This window comes from Borostomias antarcticus, assembly GCF_949987555.1.
Source record: "Borostomias antarcticus genome assembly, chromosome: 33".
Classification (NCBI taxonomy): Eukaryota; Metazoa; Chordata; class Actinopteri; order Stomiiformes; family Stomiidae; genus Borostomias; species Borostomias antarcticus.
Genome location: NC_140266.1, coordinates 1,763,872 through 1,788,279, shown reverse-complemented (window position 1 = coordinate 1,788,279; position 24,408 = coordinate 1,763,872). Strand labels below are relative to the sequence as shown.

At 44.1% G+C, this 24,408-nt stretch overlaps 4 protein-coding genes across 4 annotated transcripts; 1 reads left to right on the top strand and 3 right to left on the bottom strand.

Annotated features, from left to right (window-relative positions):
* Nucleotides 1-2,842: 2,842 nt before the first annotated feature.
* LOC311327585 (regulator of G-protein signaling 9-binding protein) lies at nucleotides 2,843-4,106 on the top strand (the record flags this gene model as incomplete). Its single annotated transcript, XM_084460674.1, has 2 exons — nucleotides 2,843-3,044; nucleotides 3,589-4,106. The coding sequence occupies 2 exons, from the start codon at nucleotides 2,843-2,845 to the stop codon at nucleotides 4,104-4,106; spliced, it is 720 nt and encodes a 239-aa protein (XP_084316800.1).
* A 345-nt stretch (nucleotides 4,107-4,451) lies between these two features.
* LOC311327477 (ubiquitin-conjugating enzyme E2 C-like) lies at nucleotides 4,452-5,873 on the bottom strand (the record flags this gene model as incomplete). Its single annotated transcript, XM_084460527.1, has 6 exons — nucleotides 4,452-4,529; nucleotides 4,627-4,686; nucleotides 4,935-5,139; nucleotides 5,339-5,425; nucleotides 5,547-5,574; nucleotides 5,773-5,873. 6 exons carry the CDS (start codon nucleotides 5,871-5,873, stop codon nucleotides 4,492-4,494), a joined length of 519 nt encoding a protein of 172 aa, XP_084316653.1. The 3' UTR covers nucleotides 4,452-4,491.
* A 2,237-nt stretch (nucleotides 5,874-8,110) lies between these two features.
* On the bottom strand, nucleotides 8,111-13,412 carry LOC311327491 (deoxynucleotidyltransferase terminal-interacting protein 1-like). Its single transcript, XM_084460546.1, has 13 exons — nucleotides 13,064-13,412; nucleotides 12,520-12,590; nucleotides 12,262-12,358; nucleotides 11,749-11,847; nucleotides 11,580-11,645; nucleotides 11,158-11,208; nucleotides 10,982-11,043; nucleotides 10,772-10,817; nucleotides 10,537-10,595; nucleotides 9,854-9,914; nucleotides 9,661-9,732; nucleotides 9,035-9,090; nucleotides 8,111-8,917 (listed from the first exon to the last, which is right to left on the bottom strand). The coding sequence occupies exons 1-13, from the start codon at nucleotides 13,136-13,138 to the stop codon at nucleotides 8,809-8,811; spliced, it is 924 nt and encodes a 307-aa protein (XP_084316672.1). The 5' UTR covers nucleotides 13,139-13,412; the 3' UTR covers nucleotides 8,111-8,808.
* A 2,666-nt stretch (nucleotides 13,413-16,078) lies between these two features.
* On the bottom strand, nucleotides 16,079-22,422 carry pcif1 (phosphorylated CTD interacting factor 1; the record flags this gene model as incomplete). Its single annotated transcript, XM_084460700.1, has 15 exons — nucleotides 16,079-16,439; nucleotides 16,544-16,719; nucleotides 16,879-16,972; nucleotides 17,485-17,669; nucleotides 17,770-17,856; nucleotides 18,354-18,526; nucleotides 18,720-18,882; nucleotides 19,102-19,201; nucleotides 19,884-19,967; nucleotides 20,132-20,279; nucleotides 20,423-20,577; nucleotides 20,968-21,131; nucleotides 21,409-21,540; nucleotides 21,775-21,899; nucleotides 22,299-22,422. The coding sequence occupies 15 exons, from the start codon at nucleotides 22,420-22,422 to the stop codon at nucleotides 16,079-16,081; spliced, it is 2,271 nt and encodes a 756-aa protein (XP_084316826.1).
* Between the last annotated feature and the right edge of the window lie 1,986 nt (nucleotides 22,423-24,408).

Sequence of the window (24,408 nt, the reverse complement as noted above, 5' to 3'; positions counted from 1 at the left end):
GTATTAAGACATAGCCTACAGAATAGTCTCCATGTATACTGTTAAAGTTCCTAGTTGCCTTCGTAAGGCGTATCTGTCTGTGTCCCTGCAGTAACTAAACGTTGTATGATGAACTTGTCTGTGGCAATGCAATGGGAATGGACAAACCGTCTAAACTGTTATTAGATATTTAAAATAAAGACTCAAGACACTTTTGGGGATCTTTGAGATGATTCTTTGATCTCAGTCTCATTCCTCTTTCCTTAAAGGTGGGGTAGGAGATTTGGCTTAGAAGCACTTATTGTTTTTGCGATTATCTTTACATCCCGACAGCGATCAATAAATAAAATGCGTAAAAAACGAATCCATGGAAGTCGCAGGACTGTAATAAGTCCGTCCGATCATTTTGAGGTGCCACCTTGAAATGATTGGATGGTCTACCTCCTGTCAACCTACCTACAGTTACAGCTTAGCAAGTGTCATTTGTTTTTACCCACATCGGAGGAGTGGCTTTGGAGGTTGGCCTGAAGAGAGGAGGATTTTGTCGGTTGCATTTTTCAAAATCTATAGCTTACTCTTCCTGGTTTCTCCAAAATCACCTACTGTACCTTACTTGACCTCACCTCACCCAAGTGACCCTGACCTGCAACTGAGTGAGTAAAGCACAATAAGTCTTAAACACAACAGCAATCCCTACACTTCACATTTAAGTAAGTACATTTTATTTATAAAAGCGCCTTTCCAAACTGAGGTTACAAAGTGCTGTACAATGACAACAAGATAAGAGTAACGGAGGATAAAACGGAAAAACAAAATACAATATAGAGGCATAGAATAAAAGTAAAATATTGAAACAAAATAGGGTATAGGAGCATAAAGTCAAGACACAGAAGGCAAGACAAGTATAATAACTAAGATTGACTTACAGTAGCCAAGGTCATCATCTTGCGATTAACAGCTAGATGACATTGTAAACATTGGCGCTAACATCATTCACACACAGACTTTCGTTGTCTTTTATTATTGTCCTTATTCAGCTCTGCGTTGTGTTTTGATTTCAATAAAAGACGGCCCCCAATCTCACACAACACCACACAGTCCAGTGTCCCTTTTCTGATGTATTCCAAATGAATCTCTCCAACACGGGATTTGAGCGACAATCAAAAGCTGTTTATTAAAAGGTTTAACATACAAAAGACGATGGCATATAGGCTAGTGTTCAGCTGGCCTGTCTGTGTGGCCCAAATCAAAGCATTGGTCTCGTTGCAACGTTCTAATGTGGTTCGAGTGCCCCCCCTCCCTCCCCCCCCCGTCTGGTCTCTCCTAGCCCACGGCCTTGTGGTCAAGATAGCCTACGCCGCCTCGGCGCCCAGGCCTCTATCTTACCACAACAATTGGTGTCTGTCACAGAGTGTACCAACGATAAGAATGTCATCTCTATCTCATATGGGATGTTTGTCTATGCGAAGGGAGACACAGTTTCTTACAGAAACTCCGGCCGACAGCCACACTCAGGGGTCAACATCATAATTAGAATCAGCTAACAGGATCAGGCTAAACCAAGACATTTCTCTAAAAAGGCCATTTTCATCAGGATATACATTTAGATATTGTTTCATTAAAATAATTCAATCTCAAGAGATTATAATTTCTAAATATTATTTCCCTCAAGCACATCAGTGTTCTGTTGTATCCCTGTTGAAAAAGGGGACCATTTGGTGACGTGAGTCACTGGTGTTCCAGTGCCAGAGGCCTCTGCTGCAGCGCTGAGACGTTCGGCTAGCTCAGTGAGCTAATTTTAGTACAGTTGCTCTGGCGACCTGGCACATAGGGAACACGCCCATGGTGTCAAAGGACATTCCCAGCTCCACAAAGCTTTACAACATATTAGACAATAATGATCACTGAGAAGCAAAAACAAGGACCGTCTGTCTTGCACCCACCTGTCAACCCTAGCAGAAACACTAAACATTAGTAAACATCACTAAACTGACTGACGCTGGCACTGGAAGTCACTCAAGACGAGTTAGGCCTACATAATGATCAATAATCAACATGTGATATAAGCACACTGCGTTTATGTGAGAGGGATAATGACGAGGTGGCCTAACCACACTGTTCTGATGTCTTCTACCATGAAGGAGTACAGTAGGGCTTAGATCACTGTACTTGATGGAAAGAACAAGAGCCCAAGCTGATGGTTTCATAAACATTAGCTGCTGTGCTTGGCTTAATTGAAATGTATTTCCCTGAAGACCAGCCTCTGCCAGCACCAGCAAGGAAACGGCACAGAGGGAGCAGAGGAGGAGCTCGATACTGGAGGGAAGGGGGGGGGTTACCCTGAAGAAGTTGTTCACTTGTACACCCAGTCAGCCTAATGCCAAAGACTGGCCAACAACTTGGCCGAAGGCTACATGAGAGCCCGTGATACCCTGAGGCAGCTCTCACTAAGGTAGGATATTTTTTGTTTGTTTGTAACATAAATGAGCGTCCAGTAATGTCTCGGAGTATGCTCTGGATGTCACGACACAGTGGATGTGATGATGCATTATAGTTGCTTTTGGAATATAGGTCATCTTTACATTGGGTAATTAAGTAGTGAAGTAATTTTCATGATTATTGATATTAAAAATTGATGGATATGGTCATAAAGTTTTTGTTTTCATCTTCTTTGCTTTGAACTTGCATCTTTACAAAGAAAACAGGCCTTACAGCAAAGATATTTAGCAGTACTGGTCTATTTCCCTGGTCTTGTACATTGATATGAAAATTACCTCATGAAGCTAGGACATTTTATTCATGAGTTTATTCACCAGAGTGCCATTCTCCACAGGTGTGCAGGTACGTCTCAGAGCAGATTCGGATGAATCGGTGGCAGAGGTCGGTGGATGAGCTCCAGGCACGGAGGCGCCAGGTGGCAGAGTGTGTGTGTGCCCTGGAAACACTGAGCAAGGTGACTGCCTGCTTCCAACAGCTGGCCACCTCGGTGGGAAGCAACTCTGACGGCAGCTTCCTGAGGGAGGAGATGGATGAGACCAGAGCACTGGTTCATAGGATCTGCACAGGTGAACCCTCATTCAGGAAAGCAGTAGAGGAATATCAGTGTTGAATCCTTCATGCTAAATTTAAAGGGGTAGTGTGCTATTTTGGACATTTAGTCCTATTTGTGGTCGGTCATGAATCTGAAACATAGAGACCATAATATCACTGATCGTTCCAGTATTGAACTAGCTGCCGTTATTATGCACTCTCACTGGGCTACAATGGAAGTCTATGGGGCATATGTAAATGTGTTGAAATACTATTATTAATGTGCTTTTCTGAGACGGGAAGCACAGGGTGTAATCTTGCCAGTCTCAGTATGCTAGAGAGCAGTGGCGGTTCTAGGGGGGGGGGGGTGCAGGCCTGGGCTGCCACCCCTGAAAAGCACGTCTGATTCTACTAATTAGCTGCTCGCCAGGTCCTTAAAGAGCTGAATCAGGTGTTTCCAAGGTGCTGGATCGAAAAACCTGCACACGCAGCAGCTCTCCGGGACTGGAGTTGGGAGACCCTTGATTAAAGCATGTTATACATCTGTACCATCCTACCTCTGTGTATGTGCCCCCCTAGGGCTCCATCGCCGGCTGGTGTCTCTGATGACAGAGATGGACCCTGGCCAGGAGGACAAGGAGCAGGTGGAGCGCCTGTGGGTCCTTTTCCTCTCCGCCTTGGAAAACCTCCAGCAGGACCTCCTCAAGACCAGCGACCTCATGGATCTCTTCCCCCTGTCCCATCGGAGAGACCGTCGAGCGCTGGTCAACACGGGGGGTTCGGACAGCGTCTTTGGCGTCGCCGCCCGTGCCGCCTCTGTACAGACGCCGTGGGTGACCGTGGCGGAGGAGCAGGCCCCCGATTTGAAGACGCACATTGGCCAAATTGATACCTTACTCAAAGAGATGCTGCAGAAGGTCAGTGTGCCATTCTGGGCAGTGGAGGCCACACAGGAGGCCTGGGTGGAGGCGGACAGTCAGGAAGACCACCTGGATGACATGATGGAAGTGGAGGTGGTGTCCCAGGACCCTAAAATGTCTGGGTGCTGTCGCCCACCAAACTGTAAACTGGGTTGTATGTTTTGTCTACTGACCTGACAGCTTAGCTATGTAACACAAAATGATCTCAGGTGCTCTCGTTCTGTCATTTTATACTCCATTTATTCTTTCCAGATGTGTCTTTCGAGTAAGAACAAACTATATCAATAGATTGCAGAGCAAAAGCATGACATTTGCACATTATGACTGACTTACAAGAAATTTCTAGTCTAAATGAAATAAAATACATGCTTTAAAGATTTGTATCAACTTTAAAAATTTTATTCGCACATCATACAAACATAAAAATACTGTACAGACACACCCAGTATTGAAATACACATTAGAAGCAGACACCAGAGAGAAAGAAATATACATTAGAAGCAAACATCACAGAGAGAGACCGTTTTAATCAAGACACAGGATGAAATGGTGAGGCCGGAGATCAGTCCTTATAGGTCGAGTTCAAATGAGCTTTGTAGGCTGAAAGAAAAAGATGTGTTATTTAGAGATATTTTCTCATTGTATGGTATGATTCAAGTCTAGTGTCATCTAAAGACAAGTCTGGCCATATACTAACCATCTTGGTTGTCCCAAAGCTCGGCCGCAGCAGCATTCAATGGACTCTCATTATTGGGCTCTGGAGAAATGGGATTTAAAAATATATATATACACATATATATATTATATATTGCAGCCTTTTAGCACATCAAGCACCTCACCTGAAAGTGGTGTTAATTAAGTATGAGCATGTTTGAGTGTGTTTAATTGTTTATTGTATACGCTAGTGTAAAACATTCCTGTGTTTTTTTATTTGACAATACATAGTATCTTCTAACAGACATACAAATGGCTGGGTGGCAATGGCCACTAATAATAAACACATACCTCCTAGTAAGCTCTGGATGGAGAGGAGGATGGAGCGTACGTCATACAAGGCCGACCATTTGTCTTTCAGGATGTCCAGGCAGATGAAGCCGAGCTCATCCACGTTGGGGTGGAAACAAGGGGTGACGAACATCACCCGGGGTGCTTTGTAAGGGTATCCACTGGGGAATTCAAACGACAGTTTGTACCTCAAGCCTTCATACACCTAAGAAACAGGATGGACAGATAAGAGAGGTTCCGAAAGGTTATTCATTCGTTAAGTGTTCATTGCATCGATCACCACAAGCAAAAGCTTTTTCAGGCTTTCAGTTAAGACTTTTTCAGGCCACGGAAGCTATGCTGCAAAGTGAAAGATGATGTAATGTCAAAGTGACAGGTGTTGAAGCAGGAGCATCACAACGTACGGTTCCCTGTGCTCCATCTATTGTCCCAATCCACTTGAACAGGTTGTCTGACTCTGGAAATGCAGAGATTCCCTTGTCTCCAGACATCTGAGAAAACAGTTTTATTAATATTTCAGGATTGATTTTCAATATTTCAATTTCAGGATTGAGGACAGTACATTTCAACGTCACAAATTCAAAAATAAGTTACATGGGGGAATTAGCTTACCATAAGAGTCATCAATTCTTGCTGAAGTCTATGGATGAAGGAAGAGAACGTGAACTACTACAGTACTTACTCAATAAGAGTACCTGCAAGCCATATTAACTTAAACGTTTTGATCTGAACCATTGTATATGATCATAAGTAACCTTAAAACAGGGCTAAACATGCATTTTCCCTTTACTACTCCTTTAATCCAGTTAAATGGCTAGCTCACTAAACCGTCACTAACCTTTTAGACACGGAACCCTTGGCAGCACTGCCACCAACCTCGCTGCCTTTCCGGGAGGCAGTTGATGTGGCTGCAACAGGATCCATGTTTTGAGAGGCCATATCTATTCGATTTCTGTGGAAGTCAAGTTAATAAATTGGGGTTCATGATTATTACAATGGACAGCGAAAACGAGCTAACAATCTGGCCAAACAATGACATTGCAAGTCAACTTTGAAGGGCCACTCTGCTAAGTTAACGTTAGCTAGCTAGCTAGCCTGCTTTAGCTAACATTAATGGTGCATTCGTTTATAACTGGGAGGTGGTAAATTGCGACTTGCTAGGAATGATTAAATAAAACACCTCATGAACTCGCACTTCCTCGTCGCAAATTCGGATATGTTTCTCAGCCCCCAGTTGCTCGAATGCACTAGATATAACTAGATAACTGTGATATAATGGTATATAGATATAACTAGGTAACTGTGATATAATGGTATATAGATATAACTAGGTAACTGTGATATAATGGTATATAGATATAACTAGATAACTGTGATATAATGGTATATAGATATAACTAGGTAACTGTGGTATAATGGTATATAGATATAACTAGGTAACTGTGATATAATGGTATATAGATATAACTAGGTAACTGTGATATAATGGTATATAGATATAACTAGGTAACTGTGATATAATGGTATATAGATATAACTAGGTAACTGTGATATAATGGTATATAGATATAACTAGGTAACTGTGATATAATGGTATATAGATATAACTAGGTAACTGTGATATAATGGTATATAGATATAACTAGGTAACTGTGATATAATGGTATATAGATATAACTAGGTAACTGTGATATAATGGTATATAGATATAACTAGGTAACTGTGATATAATGGTATATAGATATAACTAGGTAACTGTGATATAATGGTATATAGATATAACTAGGTAATTGTGATATAATGGTATATAGATATAACTAGGTAACTGTGATATAATGGTATATAGATATAACTAGGTAACTGTGATATAATGGTATATAGATATAACTAGGTAACTGTGATATAATGGTATATAGATATAACTAGGTAACTGTGATATAATGGTATATAGATATAACTAGGTAACTGTGATATAATGGTATATAGATATAACTAGGTAATTGTGATATAATGGTATATAGATATAACTAGGTAACTGTGATATAATGGTATATAGATATAACTAGGTAACTGTGATATAATGGTATATAGATATAACTAGGTAACTGTGATATAATGGTATATAGATATAACTAGGTAACTGTGATATAATGGTATATAGCTCGAATGCACACAGGTCGGAGGTGGGTATTTTGCCACTTGTGACTTACCACCTCCGACCACAAACGAACGCACCACAACTCTTAGATCACGTTAGCCAGCAGCTAGCTAACCACGATGTTTGTATCTAGCTAACTTCGTTACACAGCACCACATTTCGGTAGGGCATTTCTTACCAACGTTGGTATGGTAATGTTAACTAGCTAGATGACGGCCAACATTCGCCATCTTTATCAAACATGTAGCTTTAAGTTGACTAACATGATCGTTTGTTGCACAACTAATACTAGCATAGGAAGTCAACGGCTAAATCACCTTACGCTAACGTAAGGGAGCAAACTATTGCATGATTATCTCCTTGTGGTTAACTCGTTAACTAACATTAGCTAAATAAACACTTGCCGTGCATACTTTTATTTTATTTTAATCATAATACTCGCCTAATTACGTCCAAGCCGGTTTCCAGTATCCTCTGCGCGTCCTGCTTGCCGTGTTGAGATTTCAAACTGAGTTTATCCCGCCCCCCTGTTTAAACTGCGTTTCTGCAAACGGTCCCACCAATCAGAAACTCATCTGCAAACGGTCCCACCAATCAGAAACTCATCTGTAAACGGTCCCACCAATCAGAAACTCGGGTTTGAACAAAGCAACGCCTTGGCAACCATTTAGAATAATGCGCTTAGCTGCACAACCACCACTGATTGGTTCAAACTCAACTCACTCAGAAGTGATTGCTACTGATACATATTTTATAAATTAATAAATGACAGCGTAGAGAAAGAGATAGACGACCACTATTTGATATAGCCAACTAATCTTCCATCCATCTTCATGCCAACTAATCTGATTAATAATTCGGTCTGATCAATAGCACCAGCAAATCAAATTAGAAAATGTAACAAGCAATCTTTATTGTGCATATTGCAGAGTTGAAGTTGTACAGTCAGGAAGATGTATCTGTCCTCTACAGCTGTTTGTCACAAATCTAAATATTGCAATTACATGTAATTGGCAGCTGAATAAAAGGTTCGTTCTTACAATAAATGGTCATTTCTATAGGCTATATGATAACAGAGCTGTTCAGTATTTAGGAAAAAAAACGTTGGGTTTACAGTATCAAATGGGCAAGGGAGATTACATCCTAGAAATAAATAATTAAATAGGTATCATTTATTCTCGATTTTGGAGTACACGGAATCTGGCAAAGAAATAGACTATCATCGAGGAACGATCTTTTGAAAATGGTTACAAATGGTAGCCTATACATTCTAGTTTGTATTCCAAATCACTGCAAATAATAGTAAACACAGATGTGATGTAAACATAGTAATAAAAAATAAAAGAAGAAATAAGTAAAAGTAGTAAAAAGAACAGAATCAAAGACTGATTGTATGAAAACAGTAGAAAACATCTGATAGTTTATTATGCATGTGGAAGAAAAGGACACTCCCATTGACTTTATGCACATCAATGGGCACAGCCCCATGAAAAGCTTCAATCACAAAAGGAGTATATTCTGTCATAGCGCCCCTTTGCTGTTCCAGTATGGTGGTCCTTGAATATGGCATAAAATGAGCATATTGCGGCACTGATCAAAAGTTGTACACGATGTCACAGAATCCAAAGCACCACTGATAAGTTAAAAGTATGCCATTGTTGTTGAACCTTGTGGCTTGATACAGTATGGTCCTACTATATTTGTTTCTCTGTAGCTCTATTCCTTCTCTGATCTCTGGGCCTCCATGGCCTTCTGCATCTTCTCTATCATCCACCCTGGTACTGTGAAAGGCTTCAGCTCATCCATTTTCAGGTCTGGACAATCTCTGAAATCAAACATTAAAAAGGTTGAAAGGTGACAAAAATTTGACTCCGGGCAGTTAACAGTGTGTGTATGTTTAGATGTGTATGACAGAGGGGCAACAAACAAAACATTTCCTTACTTGTAATCGTCACTCCGCGAAAGGTCTTGAACATCCTCTTCAATAAGGAGGTAGGCCTACAACAAGGTTCAGAGTTAGGACATTCTTCAATAAGTCTGCGCTGGTCAATTAAGGAGGTTTATTACACGGCTTTTTGAAATATTCGATTCTGATTGGACAATCGCGCATTCTACCGGTTAATTATTTCTTGATAATTCACCGGCTCGGAGCAATAATCACCGCTGCCAAGGGCAACACATTCTATGTCTATGGGCGACAGTTGGAGGTTGTCTGAAAGTTGCTGAACATTCTAAACATAACGGTTGGCTTCTGGAAAACACCAATATTGCCCAGGCTCACGGAACCAAGCGTCGCTAGGGAGGCGTTGCTGGGACTCGCAGCTGAAGCCAGATCATTTCTTTGTGAACAATAATTTATAATGAACACAATTACATATATTTTAATCAATATTTTGTCTTTGTGTATTAATGTCATCGGTCAGTAGCCGTGTACGAAGCGGGATAACGTATGGCCAGCCGGAGACTATCGAAAAATAAGAGCCCTTCAGTGCGTTACGAAACCGATTCCGAACGGGCTGTTATTTTTGGCTGGCCATACGTTATCTCTTACTTATGGTGAGCTCCTACCATCTTCCCGCCTGTGGCTCGCATGTGTTGTCTCTCCGCCAGCCAGTGCTTGTCCTGGGCGTCAGCAGCGTACTACAAACACATCCAGACAGAACACACACGCTTTAACCCCTGCACACCTGTGCTCCACATACAGTACAACTGGCTGAACAGAAAATGTTGTATTTTTCAAGAGCGCAAGCCCCAGGCCTACCTTGAAGAGGTCAGCATGTTTGATGTAGATTCGTCCCCTGGTGCCGCCCATTCCTAAAGCCCTGCATCATAGACCCCGTTTAGACTTGGTTTTAGAATGCGTTTTGGACAGTTAGATTCAAAGTGGACAGCACTAATACAAGTGTAGGGATGCACCAATATGAAATATGGCCGATACCGATAACAGATATTGGCCGGGTTTCCCGAACGAGTTAAGAAGCACTTAACTCCAAAGTACTTGTTAACTCCCATACAAAGGGTTGCTTAAGAAGGGCTCCTTAAGAAGGTTCTTTATCGGGAAACGCGGCCATTAACATTGCTGTCATGGCCGATAACCGATATTCACAGATGTCGATATGATCTATATAAAAACACGTTTCTATGATAATCAAATGTTATACATGAAAAACAAATGGAAACACTGTCTCTATTTCCAAAACATTTGGAAAAGCCGATAAATCATAGATTTACCATATTGTTTCCTCTCAAAAACAACGCACACAACAGCAGCTAGACAGAAATAATTAACGGTTGTTCACATCGGCCCCGTTTTGCACATCGGACCGATACCGCTATATAAAAAAATGACCAACATCGGCATAATAAAGGTTTGGCCAAGCTCTGAGAAACAGAAAAGCATGACACTACAGGCGTGTGTCAACACAACACCACCAGTACACTCACTTGTTAGCCCGCGATCCGAGAACGAATGTGCTACCATCGTTCAGTCTGGAGGGGTCCCACTGCGGAGGACAATAACAATGTCACTGGGGGAAAAACAACTCTTTTTAAATATGGATGGATGAATTTAAGATGATCCCGCCCCCTGGCTCCTTGTTGGTGCTTAATGAAAACCCTACAGCATTTTCCCATCATCACAGTGACAAGGACAAGATAAGGACAAGAAGCAACAACAGACCTTTGGTCCTTCCCTCTTGATGGGCTCTGATGTCTTGGGCTTAGGCCTATAGAACAGGAGAATAGGCTTAGCTCAAAATGTCTGAACATCATTTGTATACAAAGATAAACATGAAACGGCAAGTTCGCAATGAGCTTTGTATTTTGGGTAGCGTCGATGGCAGAAGAGGTGCTTTGATGGAGCTCGGAGTGCTTTTGAAGGGATGCTCACGTGTTGGTAAACGTGACGGGTCTGTCGTACGAGACCGCAGGTACGTTCGGACGTCCTTTCCTCTGAAAATGACACGAGACAATCAGTTACTCGAGATTCCAGTGAACGAATAGCAGCATCTAATGCACAGGACAGACAGACTGACTGATATACTGCAGCTACAGTGGCTGGCCTACCTTTTTCAGAACCGGACTCGCCCTCTGACTGGAATCATCCTCTCGTGGACGCTTTACAGAAAGAGAAGATCATATTTTAAACAATGTGGAGGTAATAGCAATACTATTACAAGCTTCATCTGTATTATTGTACCACATATGCATATTTTATAACACTGCTTTTTTGTTGTTTTTTGAGCAAACTGTGTATCGGCACGTGCGTGCATGGGTCCCTATTGCCTTATCGTTGTCTAAGCAATCTGTCTTGAAATGGCGATTTGTGTGATATCATATCAGATCAGTATCAGATCATGAATAAGATTGCACTGAAATTTGTGTTCCATATCTGTACCATGCTGATAAACATGAAGCCAACAAAGAGAATTACACAAGGAAAGAGATTATGAATACACAAACTAGCCACTCGTTGTTTTGGTACCTACTTTGACTGGAGGCTCCAGGCCAGGTTTTCCTGCAGGTATTTCTCCATCCGAGAAGAGCTGCTTGGCCTAACGAGAGACAGGAAGTGGGTGCATGACTCATAACCTCTCACCGCACAGAACTACACTCGGCCGTGACTACTAAAAAAAAAAATCAAACGGTCTATCTCACATTCTCCAGGCAGTTTCTGCAGGCTTCTCTTATCAGCTGATCCGTCTGCACATCCTCTTCGACATTCTCCTTCACGTTGCTGGCAGCTTTCTCAAAGAACTGCGAGAGGAAATGCCGTACTTGTGAGAAAATGAAAGGGGCTAGTTGGTTACACCTTCTGCATTACTGATGCGATCATACAATTCTACTTTTACACAAGATAGATTTTTTTTAATAACACTTTGGTTTAGTTTAAAACAATTTCTATGTAATAAACTGTATAATACATAAACAGATTTATCTTTAAAAAATTATGTTAATTTAAATAAAATTTTAAAAGCATGGAGCAACAGACAACATAGAATTATTATTTTTTTCACAGCTCAATACAATTGTGTAGCATAGAGAAAAATAACACATACTTCATACCAATTCTCTGTACAATATCTACAATATTTTGCTGGTGACAGAAACACACTAGGATCCGGCTAGGTGACATTGTTGCGCGCGGCAGAGTTGGACTCAAACACACACCCTCATGTACTTCCTGAAGACGGCCTTGATGTCCTCGTTAAAGCTGGGCTGCAGCACTGTTCTCAGCAGGTCCATGGAGATGGCCGGGTCTGTGTAGCTAAAGGCACAAACACCAATGTGTTCTTCTTTCTCATTCTCAAAAACAATGAAAAGAAACTTGAAGCTCAACGAGACGTCTCAATCCGGACGTTAAAAGCATCTCCTCGTTTGAAAGTTATGCAGGAGACCACTCGATAGAAGCAGTGTCTGCCGACTTACCTCACAGTCATCTGAGAGCGCCTCCCCCTTCGATGAACCTGTCTGTGCTTAATCATGATATTCCAGGGATTCTGAATTGGGATAACAAACAGATAAACAAATAACTTGCTTAGCAAAAGTAAAACAAATAACTTGCTTAGCCTCTTGTTGTGATCTGAGTCTGACATACATCTGTTGGTTGTACTGACTCACAGGCTGCATCATTGAACGCAGAGGTTGACCCATTCAAGCAATGAACACATAAAAGTGAGATTAATCGAGGCCATAGTGATCAGTACTCAGTCAATCGCAAGGCACTCCGAATATTGAGACAAAGTTATGATAAGATGCAAATGATCAGGATGTGTAGGCCTGAGCTTAACCCAATCATGGCAAGCATCAGATGCCTCGTGTTTCGGTGCACCAGCAGTGTAATGTTTATGGCTACCATTGACATCTGGCCAACTGTCTGACAGTTGACAGCTAGAGAGCGCTCAAAGGATACAACTATACAATGCATACTCACCATGCATACTCATCATGCATACTCACCATGCATACTCACCATAGCTTGTATCGGCTGTTCAACAGCATCTTGCTGGAGCCAGTCCCTGCGTCCCTCACTTCGATGGGCACCCATGATCGTGGACAGGGGGGGGTTGTATAGAGCAATAAGCTTGGGTTGATCGGTGCCGCAGAAGCAATGCAAACGGCGTGTGGCTTCTAGCTCACGTTATCTTGCTGCCCTTTTTGGCGTCGGATCCCTTGACGACGTTGTGATGCTGAAGCTAGAATGTAATGTTAGCTTGCTAGCTAGCAACGACGTTAGATGGGTAGCCGGCTAACTTGCCAGGTTTGCAATCCGACAAATTGAACGTATCCTAAATCAATCAAATCAATTTAACGAAAAGCGAGCGTTTCCTCCGTCCGCACCATGCAAACGAGAATTTGTTTACCAGCGCAGCGGAAACACCTGCCCATCTCTGCCACCTACTGCGTTGGAGGGGAAGAAATCTTTACTGCGCACGCGCAACTCATAACTGGGCGTGTCCTATGGACGAAGACTTGCGAACCTATGTGGCCGCCATCTTTGGAAGGGTTTATTGCATTAGTGGCTACTTTGTTGACCGGTAAGTGTGGCTAACAGCATCTAATAATTGGCATAATCAATAGATTAAAATTAAGGTTTCTTGACTTATTCCATGAGTGACTCAACACCCTCACCAAATTATAGTTTCATGCAAAATGTCTCTAAAATATCAGAGGTGTTAGTTCTTGCACAGATGTCAGAGTCTAAAACTACAATGAGCTAGTTTATTAGAAACTCATTTGACATTTTACTGGGAGCAAATGTGATCCAGTGAGTCGTTCTGCAGGTTTGAAAAGAGAATTCCACAACATTGATCATCCACTGAGAAGACCAGAAATGAATTAATGAACACAGATAGTATTTACATTCATCTTATTCTTGCCTATCGGAATCACATTATGAAAAAAACCATTCATGGTATTACAGATGATCTAAGGATAATAAATGACCATTAGAGTTCAAACAGATATAAACAGGGATAAATAAATGTCAGACTGTATGAAAAAAAAAGACTGAACTGATTCAAAAATACACACATCTTTTTATGATTTGAGTGTCAAAAGTATCATGCAAAATGAATTCAAACATAAAAACTGCTCTTTTACAAAAAAGATAATTATAAAAATAAACTTGAGGAGTAATTTGCTGGTTACACCTTCTGCATTACTGATGCGATCATACAATTCTACTTTTACACAAGATAGATTTTTTTTAATAACACTTTGGTTTAGTTTAAAACAATTTCTATGTAATAAACTGTATAATACATAAACAGATTTATCTTAAAAAAATTATGTTAAATTAAATCAAATTTTAAAAGCATGGAGCAACAGACAACATACAATTGTTTTTTTTTTTCAGAGCTCAATACAATTGTGTAGCATAGAGAAAAATAACACATACTTCATACCAATTCTCTGTACAATATCTACAATATTTTGCTGGTGACAGAAACACACTAGGATCCGGGTATGTGATTAGTGCTCAATGCTAATATCGAGAAGCGTGATTGGCTAGAGGTTTCAGGGCATCATGACTCAATGACCAATCAGACCAAGACAACCATCATAACACCACAATTTCAAACACTCACCATCAGTGTCAAACATTAGTCTAATTGCCAAACCACCTGCTCGCACCATGCAGTCATCAGATCTCAGCCTCACGGTTCAGTTAACACACATGGGGAAAGGCCAAGTGAGATGCTGTCTTCTAAGAAACTACATATAAGCTCATTGTACAAGGACTCAGGCCAGTGATGAAATGTACTGTGGATTCAGAGTTTGCGTAGAGCGTGATCATAGTTTACAAGAACAAAGCCAATGTATCATATGATATGATGGAGGAATTGTACAAGTACATTTTAATATAATTTTTTTCCACATAAATACTTTCATCCCTCACTCACTAATGCCGAGATGAGTCTCCTGACCTTCTATTTTGTCATTTACTGTAAATTCTACATTCATTGTGCTGCCCAGTGATGCGTTCAAATCTCATACTGGTGTAAACATAGAAAACCAATACAAATTTAGAATGGATGGATTAGAAAATGTCACTATTTCTCTATGCCAAACTAGTCTACTCAACAATGTGACAACCAACGCTGTGTGCTGGTGAAAATCACATTTGAACATGTTTTGCTACCAGCTGCTTCTCATGACACGACACACACACTGTCAAGTTATTGAATGCCTGTATCTGCGTATAGGCTGTCCATGGAAACGAACAACTGCCATCAGCAACAATTAACTATTTGATTAGTCTTCCAATGCAGGTATGACGACTAGAGATTGACTTGGCCAATGTGAAACTCTCCAGGGCTAGTCTACAGTAAACATGACCTGCTGCATAGCAATAGTAAATCTAGTGATGTCTCAAGTCCTGGATTGCTCAAGTTCAAATGTAACTCATTCTAATGGCCCTAGACTACTTGTGTATGTACAAGAATCGCCACTTTAAGTATGTGTAGGTTTAAGGGGTTAGATACATAGCTGCCTTATCACCAAACGACACAACTCCCTTCTGTACCAAGGTGCCGTAGGATTGAGGTGACTTGAGCAAAATAAAACTTTCCTCTTTCAATCTGACGGCAAAATCCAACTGCGAGTATGCGTAGCACTGTCAGAAGGCCAAGGAACACGGATCAGAATTACCCAATTATTACTGACTACAACAGCGACAGATACCAAAATAACCCTAGCAAACGGCTACGACGACTACATTAATAAAAGCAACAATAACTATTACAGTAAATAACATGGAGAATCTGCAAAAACCCAGTATAACTAATATTAAATAATTGAGGCAGAGAAAGTAAACAGACTAAAGAGGGAGATCCCTCCTTCGTAGGCCACCATAGCGCCAAAGGCAGAGAAGGGCGGAGTCCTAACCCCCCCCCACTCTCTCAGCACCATTGTAGAGGCTCACCACCTAACTCCCCCTCAATCCCTCACCCCCACCCACCCACTCCTCTCTCGCCCTCCCGTCCTAAACGCTAGCTGCTTCTGGCGCAGTCTTTTCTACAGGACTACTGCTGCTACTGCTATTGTCCTGGCTGGATGCGGACGAGTCCAAGCTAGCGGGCTGCTCTGGCGTCGCAGCCTTCGAAGAGTCTTTGTCCCCGGCGGCGCCAGGGGTCCCTGCGCTGGCCGGGGAAGGCGTGGTGGGCGCGGAGGAGGAGCTGGAGGAGGAGGAGGGGCCCGGGGAGGACATGGTTCGGCCGGAGACGCGGTACGCGGTCAGCAGCTCCTGGATGCGCTCTGCGGTGGGCTCCCACTTGGCGAAGCCGGCGGCGTTCTGGAGGAAGATGACCGCAGTGCCGTGGACGGCCTTGTAGTACATCTCGTCCCTGAGAGAGAGGGTCGGGAGAGACAAGCGTCAGATATCTGACGAAAATGTCAAGAGTCAAAAAGTAATCATTGTAAACATCACGGGGCTGCCTAAGACGCTCACTTCTTGCAGATGTGTTGTGAGCCGCTGCGATACTCGTGCTCGAAGGCCGGCACGCTCATCTGGTGGCGCCGGTAGATGCTGGCCTCCATACGGGTGAGAGCCGGCGTTGGAGGGTCCCGCCACTCCGGGACGAAAACGATGAAGGACAGAGGCTCACTGGAACGTTCCAGAAGCTCCTGCAGGGAAAAAGGGGTTTAACCACACGCCTGGATATGTATCGCCTGCTACTAACACAAGAACGCTGCGGTGTCAGTTACTGAAACTCATTTCCTGTGTTGTTTATTCTTACGCATTACTGCCTGTTCAGGTGCAAAGCTGGATATACTGTTACTGACCTCAAAGTGTGTGACCATGGCGTCCATCAGCTCCTCACAGAAGGGAGGGTTGGCCTCGAAGGAGCCGCTGGCGGGGGAGAATTTCAGGAAAGGCCTGAGGAGAAGGAAGGAAGGAAGGAAGGAAGGAAGGAAGGAAGGAAGGAAGGAAGGAAGGAAGGAAGGAAGAAAGGAAGGAAGGAAGGAAGAAAGGAAGGAAGGAAGGAAGGAAGGGAAAGGAAAGGAAAGCAAAGGAAAGGAAAGGAAAGGAAAGGAAAGGAAAGGAAAGGAAAGGAAAGGAAAGGAAAGGAAAGGAAAGGAAAGGAAAGGAAAGGAAAAAGAAAGAAAGAAAGAAAGAAAGAAAGAAAGAAAGAAAGTAAGTAAGTAAGTAAGAAAGAAAGAAAGAAAGAAGGAAAGAAGGAAAGAAGGAAAGAAAGAAAGAAAGAAAGAAAGAAATTATTTGGTTTATTTATGACATTCTTAATAAACAAGCCGTTTCAAACTGTGTGAAAGTACAGCAAAGAAAAACACAGGGCACACTTTCCAACAGGCTGAAACTAGAACACGTACTGTACATATGAACACACACACACACACACACACACAGATTTGCCGTTGATCTCCACTTACCCCCTGGATCCGAAGAAGCCGTCGGTGTCCGGGAAAGCGGAGCAGAACTGCTTGAAGTAGGAGTTGAGCGGAGAGGCGAAACACTCGAAGCTGACCCCGAACTGCTTGTTGAGGGCCTCGAAGACGGGCACCGGGAGGGCCCCCTGTAGACCCGTCCCCTCGTTCACCCCGGAGCCGAACATCACCTGCGCGCAGCCCAGTGACATCAGGGCGGTTAATGGTGTGTGTTGGGGGATTACATGGGAGGAGAGATTTCACAAGCAACAGCAGTCTCCCATAATTCACCTGGTATCTCTTTATAAGGCACCACACTCGTGACAGGAACTTTTCAAAGCGAGGGTCGTCTATGCAGCTGTACCGGTACAGGAGCTCCTGAGAGTCGGCAGAGTGCGGAGGGAGAGGTCAGACGGCAACACAAGACGCCAAGGAGACACCCTTCTGGGTTCTAGGAAACTTGGCAGGAGGCCAGGAATTAGTTCCCCAAAGGCCATAACGGTTAATTACACTCGCACCGAGTCACGAGAATGAGTCACGTCAACATTTGAAACATGATTGATTTGACGTGAGGGTTCGTGTGGGTTGACTGTCAGATTATTTGACAGATCAGGAAGTGAACACTTGTATGAACACTTGTTTAGACAGGAGATGCGCTTGAAAGTTCTGGCAAGTAGTAGGACACCAACTCCCCAAGTTAAATGCAATTATTGTAAATCACTTTGGATAAAAGCGTCTGTATGTAATAAATACAGCCAGAAAACAGGTAATGTAAGATGTCCGTCATGGCATCCCACCTGACGACGCCTTTAAATTAACGCGCGTGACGGATAAACGGCAAAAAACAAAACAATCGCAGAGCAAACGTTTCTCACCAGCTTGTTGAAGTAGGCGCGGTTCACCTTGACCATCTCGCCTTTGAAGCGCAGGCAGGCCATGTCGTTCTCGAAGTGCAGCTCGACGCGGGGTTGCGGTGGCGAGGGCAGGGCCAGTCGGACGGGGTAGCAGTACACTAGCCTGTCCTGCACCTCCGCCTTTTCTGTACTATCTATATGGACACACACACGGACACACGGTACAATAACTAACGACGCCACCTCTGCTCACACACACGGCCGAACGTGAGACGTCAACAAGACGAAGGTTGACGTTGCCCATCGTTCGCCATCGCCGTTAGGGGGGGGGGGCGCCAACTGCGGAGTAACGGGGCCACGCCGGCCTCGAGGGAGCCGGTCTCTCACCTGCGATGTTGCAGCCTTTGAGCAGGGCCTCGTGGGCGTGGCGCAGGCGCCGGACGTACTCGGCGGAGATGTGGTAGATCTTGGTGCAGATGCCCTCCACCGAGTCCTTGGCCACCGCCGTCACGTGCGGACCGCACTGCTTCCTCAGGTGCTCCAGGCGGTCCTGAGCGTCACGGACGAGGCAGACACGAGAGATTGGAGTCATGATGTTTTTTTTGGAAGACATCAGTGTATATTCCATATAACGGGGTTTGCCGGACTACGCCTGAGGCGTGCAAGTTCAGCGTCACACCTAGACCGCCAAAGACGAGGTAGTCTCAACACGCTTTCGCAAACTCCACCTAGAACACCCACGCCCATGCGGGCACACCGAGGCACGTACCATGTAATCCTCTTTACTGGCTGAGTGGTCCCTCCGGAGCCAGTTCATGGTGTCCTCCGCGTTCCACTTCACCACTTTGCGGCTTTCGGGCGTGGCGTTCCTACCAGGACATGAACCCGGGCGTTAGCCGCGGGGCGAGACAAAAATCACGGGGGGGGCTACAGACACTAGGGCTGTGTTCAGAAGCACTCCCTATTCACTATATAGGTCACTATATGGGGCGTCAGCAATTTTGTTTGTAGTGTCCGAATTCTCCACGGAATTTATATATATAGTCCACTATTTATTACCCACAATTCACCTTGATTTCTAGGGAACAGTGCATGTACCCTACATTTTCTCCGTTCCCTAGGTAGTTCACTACATGGTGAACCCCATATAGGGAATAGGGAGTGAGGGAACGAGGGAGCGATTCCGAACACGGCTATCAGCACAACGCTCGGTTTGATCCAGCGCTAGGCTGGACGTCGGGGAAAACGTCTGCTCGGCTCTCTATGTTCAGTCCCGTGCCTGGCTTTAGAGGCAGGCCAGTTTTGTTTTTTGATTTTATTTATCCTTTATTCAACCGGGAGATGACCCATTGAGATACAGGATCTCTTCTTCTAGGGAATCCTGGCCAAAACGCTGAGGACTCGCTGCAGTTTGATGGTATCTAGGGGATTTACTATCTTGAATTCTCCACAGAGAGCCTTTCTTACCTCATACTTGGAGACAGTTTAAGAAATAACATGCCGCATAAAGGTAATATGCCTAATTGAACCAACCGTGCCAGAAAAACCTACCTGGAGTCAATCATTTTCTTGGCAGCCTCTGCGTATTTGAATAAGATTTTTCTGGCCTCCTCTTTGTACTTGATGCGGGATAATCTGGAATCGTGTTCGCGAGGCAAAGTAAATACATTTGATTAAGTACAAAAGTTGACGTTCAGAGGGTAATGAAAACACACACACACACACGCACGCACACACACACAATATAGCTTTCCTCTTCGTATTGGTGCCGGGGCATGAGCTCTCGTGCGCGGCCTCACCTTATGGGGATGTCGTTCATGACCTCTCGGAACATGGACGGCGAGATGACGGGGTCACACTCGCTGGGCAGCAGGGTGTCGGGACCTTTGTCGATCACCTTCCGCTCGAGCAGCCAGCGGTTAAACGACTCTCGCGGGGGCTCAATGCCTGAGGAGAAGAGAGAGAGGGGGGGGTTGGAAAAGTTGAAGCTGCTGGTCCAGATCAAGGCGAGATGAGCGTCACGGGCCAGCGACCGCCGGGTCAGCGGGGGAAGAGGTAGTCGTGCGGGCGTGACCGCGTGGCGCCGGTACCTTCTCGCTGGTAGCAGAGCTCGTGGTAGTGCTGGCGCAGCTTGGTGACCAGCTGGGCCCTCTGCAGCTCGATCTCGGGGTGGGGGGGCAGGTGGTCCGCCGGGGCTCTCTCTCTGATCACCGCGTTCGTCTGGATGTCCAGGTCCCAGTAAACGCTGTTTATGTCAAAATGTCATATTTCGCTTATTAAAAAATGTGCGTGCCCGTGCACAGCGCACGTCAAAAGGTGCAGGTATGAAGCCAGAGCGAATCAGGAGCCTGGCGTAGCAACAAGCGAAACACGTCGCTCTATTAAACAGATCCGCATCATGTATCCTCTTGTCTAAGTGTACAGTAGTGTGTAACAATTCTCTCCTGATAATATTTCCCTTATTAAGCAGCAAGGGCCCATTTTAAACAGATAGGGGGATGATAACAGGCTGGAGTTTAGATAGACAGATAAATCTGATTGATCTTTACTGATCCCCGAGGGGAAATTGTTGTGTTACAGTAGTGAAAACAATGCTGTGTGTGTGTGTGAGAACGTTGTATGTGTGTGTACTCACATGGTGGGACGGTACGGCGCGGGGGTGGGGGTAGAAGGGGTAGAGGGGGTTGACGGCGGTCCTGGCTTCTCCTCCGTGGTGGAGTTCCATGGCTTCACCCCCGGGGTGCTGGGGGAGATGGGGACCGTGGGCGTGGGGGTCGTCGGAGTGGCGGGGATCTCCACCTGTCAATCATGGGGGACACCGGGCAGGTCAGGCTGATGTCAAGACTCATGAAACATCATCACAGAGGGGGTTTTTCACAAGGGGATCTTTTAATCACACACACACACACACACACACGTTTTATTCAAAATCACAGTAATTCACATTAGACGAGGTGCATATCTGGCTCTGTCAAAACACACACACACACACACACACACACACAAAATCATTATTCCAAATCAGAGTAATTCACATTAGACGAGGTGCATATCTGGCTCTGTCAAACCGACTCACCTTTGGCCTTTTGAAGCTATTAGGACCCCCTTGGGCGGCCTCCTCTGACGGGCGTCTCTTGCGCTGCCCGTTGCCCACGCCGGCATCACCAGCACCCTCCACTGGAGCAGCATTCAGACCCAGAGGGTCGGACTACAGAGACCATTCAAAAAACGGCAACTAACTGTTACACATTAGTTATTAACACTACCACAGGCATTGTAATAGTGTTATTAATTAGTAACTTATAATGTTGAGGTTACGCTTGGGTTGTTTCAAGTATCCTGTGACAATTGTCGTAGGTGACTGGAATGAGAAGTACAGTAGGCTACAGTAAACTGAAACGAGTTGCCACTCGAAGAAACTAGAGAGTTGCTTTGCACTCACAATGACATCGTGCTGCCCTAGAACCGGCATCTCCCAGAGTGACTGGTTGGTGAAGCGGTTGAAGTAATACGGACGGTTCTCCCTCTTGCTCCAACATTTTGACCAGCCAGCTTGGATCAGCTCATCTGAGAAGTGATAGACAGGGTATCAGAAACTCCACGGTCCGTAAATGCAATTACTGCAAGTCGTTTTGGATAAACGCATCAGCTAAATGACTGTAATGTAATGTAAGACTGGTAAGATGCATGAGTCCATCATCAGCATTTGTGGATCAATCTCAATAGTGTAAAGTTCAAGTTTTAGTGTAACTTCTACAAGTTACAACAGAAGTCAATAGTACTAGGAACAAAACACATACATGATGTTTGGGTTTGGGCAGGGGGTTGGCCTAGACCTAGTGGACACAAGCCAGGGTGAGGGTAAGGGCAGTCGAGTGTAGAGCTCCAGTGACGAGACGAGGCACATATCTTATCATTCACCACCATTACGCCCCAGAGGCATGTACCATATGAGGGCTTCCTTACCTGGTAGTTCCTGGATAGGCTTACTGGTTGAGGGTGACAGGGGAGAGCCCTCTGTGGCAGAGTCTGAGGGAGACATCACCAGAGTGGTGTCCCCCTTTTCTGTTCCGTGGTTCTCACTTGACATCTCTCCTCATCTGCCCTCCTGTCCTGTCAAATAAGATGGGCTTTATTCTTATTCTGTCTAGTGAGGGGCAGTTTGTGAAACCATTTATTGTGGTTAGTAAACTGTCAGCTGTATGTTATGTGTGCTCGCATTGACCTTGCTCGTTCACTATTTCAATTCAATTCAAACTTTATTTCACTCTCCAGAGGGTCCATAGCAATAGAAAAAAAAGACAAAATATACAGTCTGCTATGGGCAAAAATCTGCTTTACACTTTGCTCATGGGGGATGATCATAGCTGTTGTCTTCCAAGATTTCATTCATTCATTGAACTCGAATACACCGGGTGCAAGTTAGACTAGTAAACAGTTGCTGGCGCCAAAATGCATCCCAGGGTCTTGCTAGTAACAGCTAGCCAGCTAGCCACTGAACCCTAGGCCCCAAATGAATGTAACGTTAGCTAGCTAGAGATCTTGCACTCCGGTTTACGATAGATACACTAGTCAACGGATCCCCAAGAGGAACAAACAATAGTTTGTGGAAATCATAGCTAGCGAGCTCCACTGTGGCTGTGATCAGTGTGGATGTGTAGCTAGCAGTTAGCAGGCTAAAGCTAAACGCTTTGTCGCAAAGCTTGAATATGTATCTGTGACATTTTGTAGCTTAACTTCCGTATTTCATTGTGAAGTGGACATTTAAACAAAGGACTATGTGCTTAATTGACATGGAAGATGTTGATGTTTTCTGTCAATCTCACAGATATCACAGATAAGATTATGCTCTTAGTCACTTGTTTGTTTTAGAAAGAAGATGCACTTGTGAGTTCTGGCAAGTAGTAGTACATTGGCTCTTCCTACGTTAAATGCAATTATTGTTAGTCGCTTTGGATAAAAGCGTCTGCTAAATGACTGTAATGTAATGTAATGTAATATCTCAAATGAAAGAAGGGCACGCATGCGCCTGAGCCAGCCGCCCGAAAGCAAACACGGAGGAGAAGGAGGAGGGTAGCTGCGCTACGCAACAAAGGCACCGGGCAGCATCTCCAAACCCAGGCGGGGGACACTTGGAAAAACAGGGAATATACAGAGAGATACTGCACTAAAATGGACGATTGATATACGAAAATGATCAATGTGAATAGGGGTACATAAAACAGCTGGTGAAGTCAGGTAAGCACGGTCTGGGAGGTGTAGCTGGTCGCTCTCAGTTCAAACATCCCGGACGAGACACTGCGCGCACTTTTGAACGCGACAAGATGGCGAGCCACAGCCGCTGCGCACCTTGCAGACGTTATTGCGTGTTTATTGCGTGCATTGACAAGATATGCATGATCCGGCTGGATAATCGGGTGCAGTGCATCTTCCGCCGCGTGTCTATGTCCTTGTTGGTACGTGAATGTGTTGAGTTCCCTTACCTTGCAGAGGTTTGTTGGGAATCCCGTATAGGCTTTGCTCTATTCAATCCGGACCCGCCTCCGCCTCTCCCTCCCCACCTTCTCAGCCATCTTGTATCGGGGACGAGAGCCTTGGTATTGCGCATGCGCCAGTTTGGCCCTAGCGAGACGCAGGATCTGTCAGTGAAAAGCAGCCATATGTAGAGCGGCACTCTATGGAGATCGACGTGTTAGTGCCTCACGCTTGGTTTAGGAGTTTATTATGCTTCACGAAATAACACAGATATGTCCTAAGTGTTACTTATATGCTTTCTGTGCATGTTGGTTATTTTTTTGATAATTCAGATTTGATAAAGCAGGCTGTAGTAGCCTGTTTGTAGAGAATAGGAGACGCATCATCATTAATCTATCATTGTCTGACATCCAACTTTGGCAAAACTAAGGTTCAAAAACTTGTTCAGAAGCTTCAAAGTTTACAAAAAATGTTATGTTTTGTGTTTTGCATGTAGTCCGTCGTGTTGTGCAAACGATTTCACATATGCTAATAAAACCATGTATTGTAATTAAACCGTGTCTGTTTTGATTTGTGCAATGAATTGTATCGCAAAAGTCTA

Excerpts from the sequence above, each read along its gene's own strand:
- LOC311327491 (XM_084460546.1), bottom strand. The coding sequence starts at position 13,138 with ATGGGTGCCCATCGAAGTGAGGGACGCAGGGACTGGCTCCAGCAAGAT. Across the intron at positions 11,209-11,579 it reads GCCTGGAGCCTCCAGTCAAA|CGTCCACGAGAGGATGATTC; the intron begins GTAGGTACCAAA and ends CTTTCTGTAAAG. Across the intron at positions 9,915-10,536 it reads CTCGGATCGCGGGCTAACAA|GGCTTTAGGAATGGGCGGCA; the intron begins GTGAGTGTACTG and ends TCTATGATGCAG.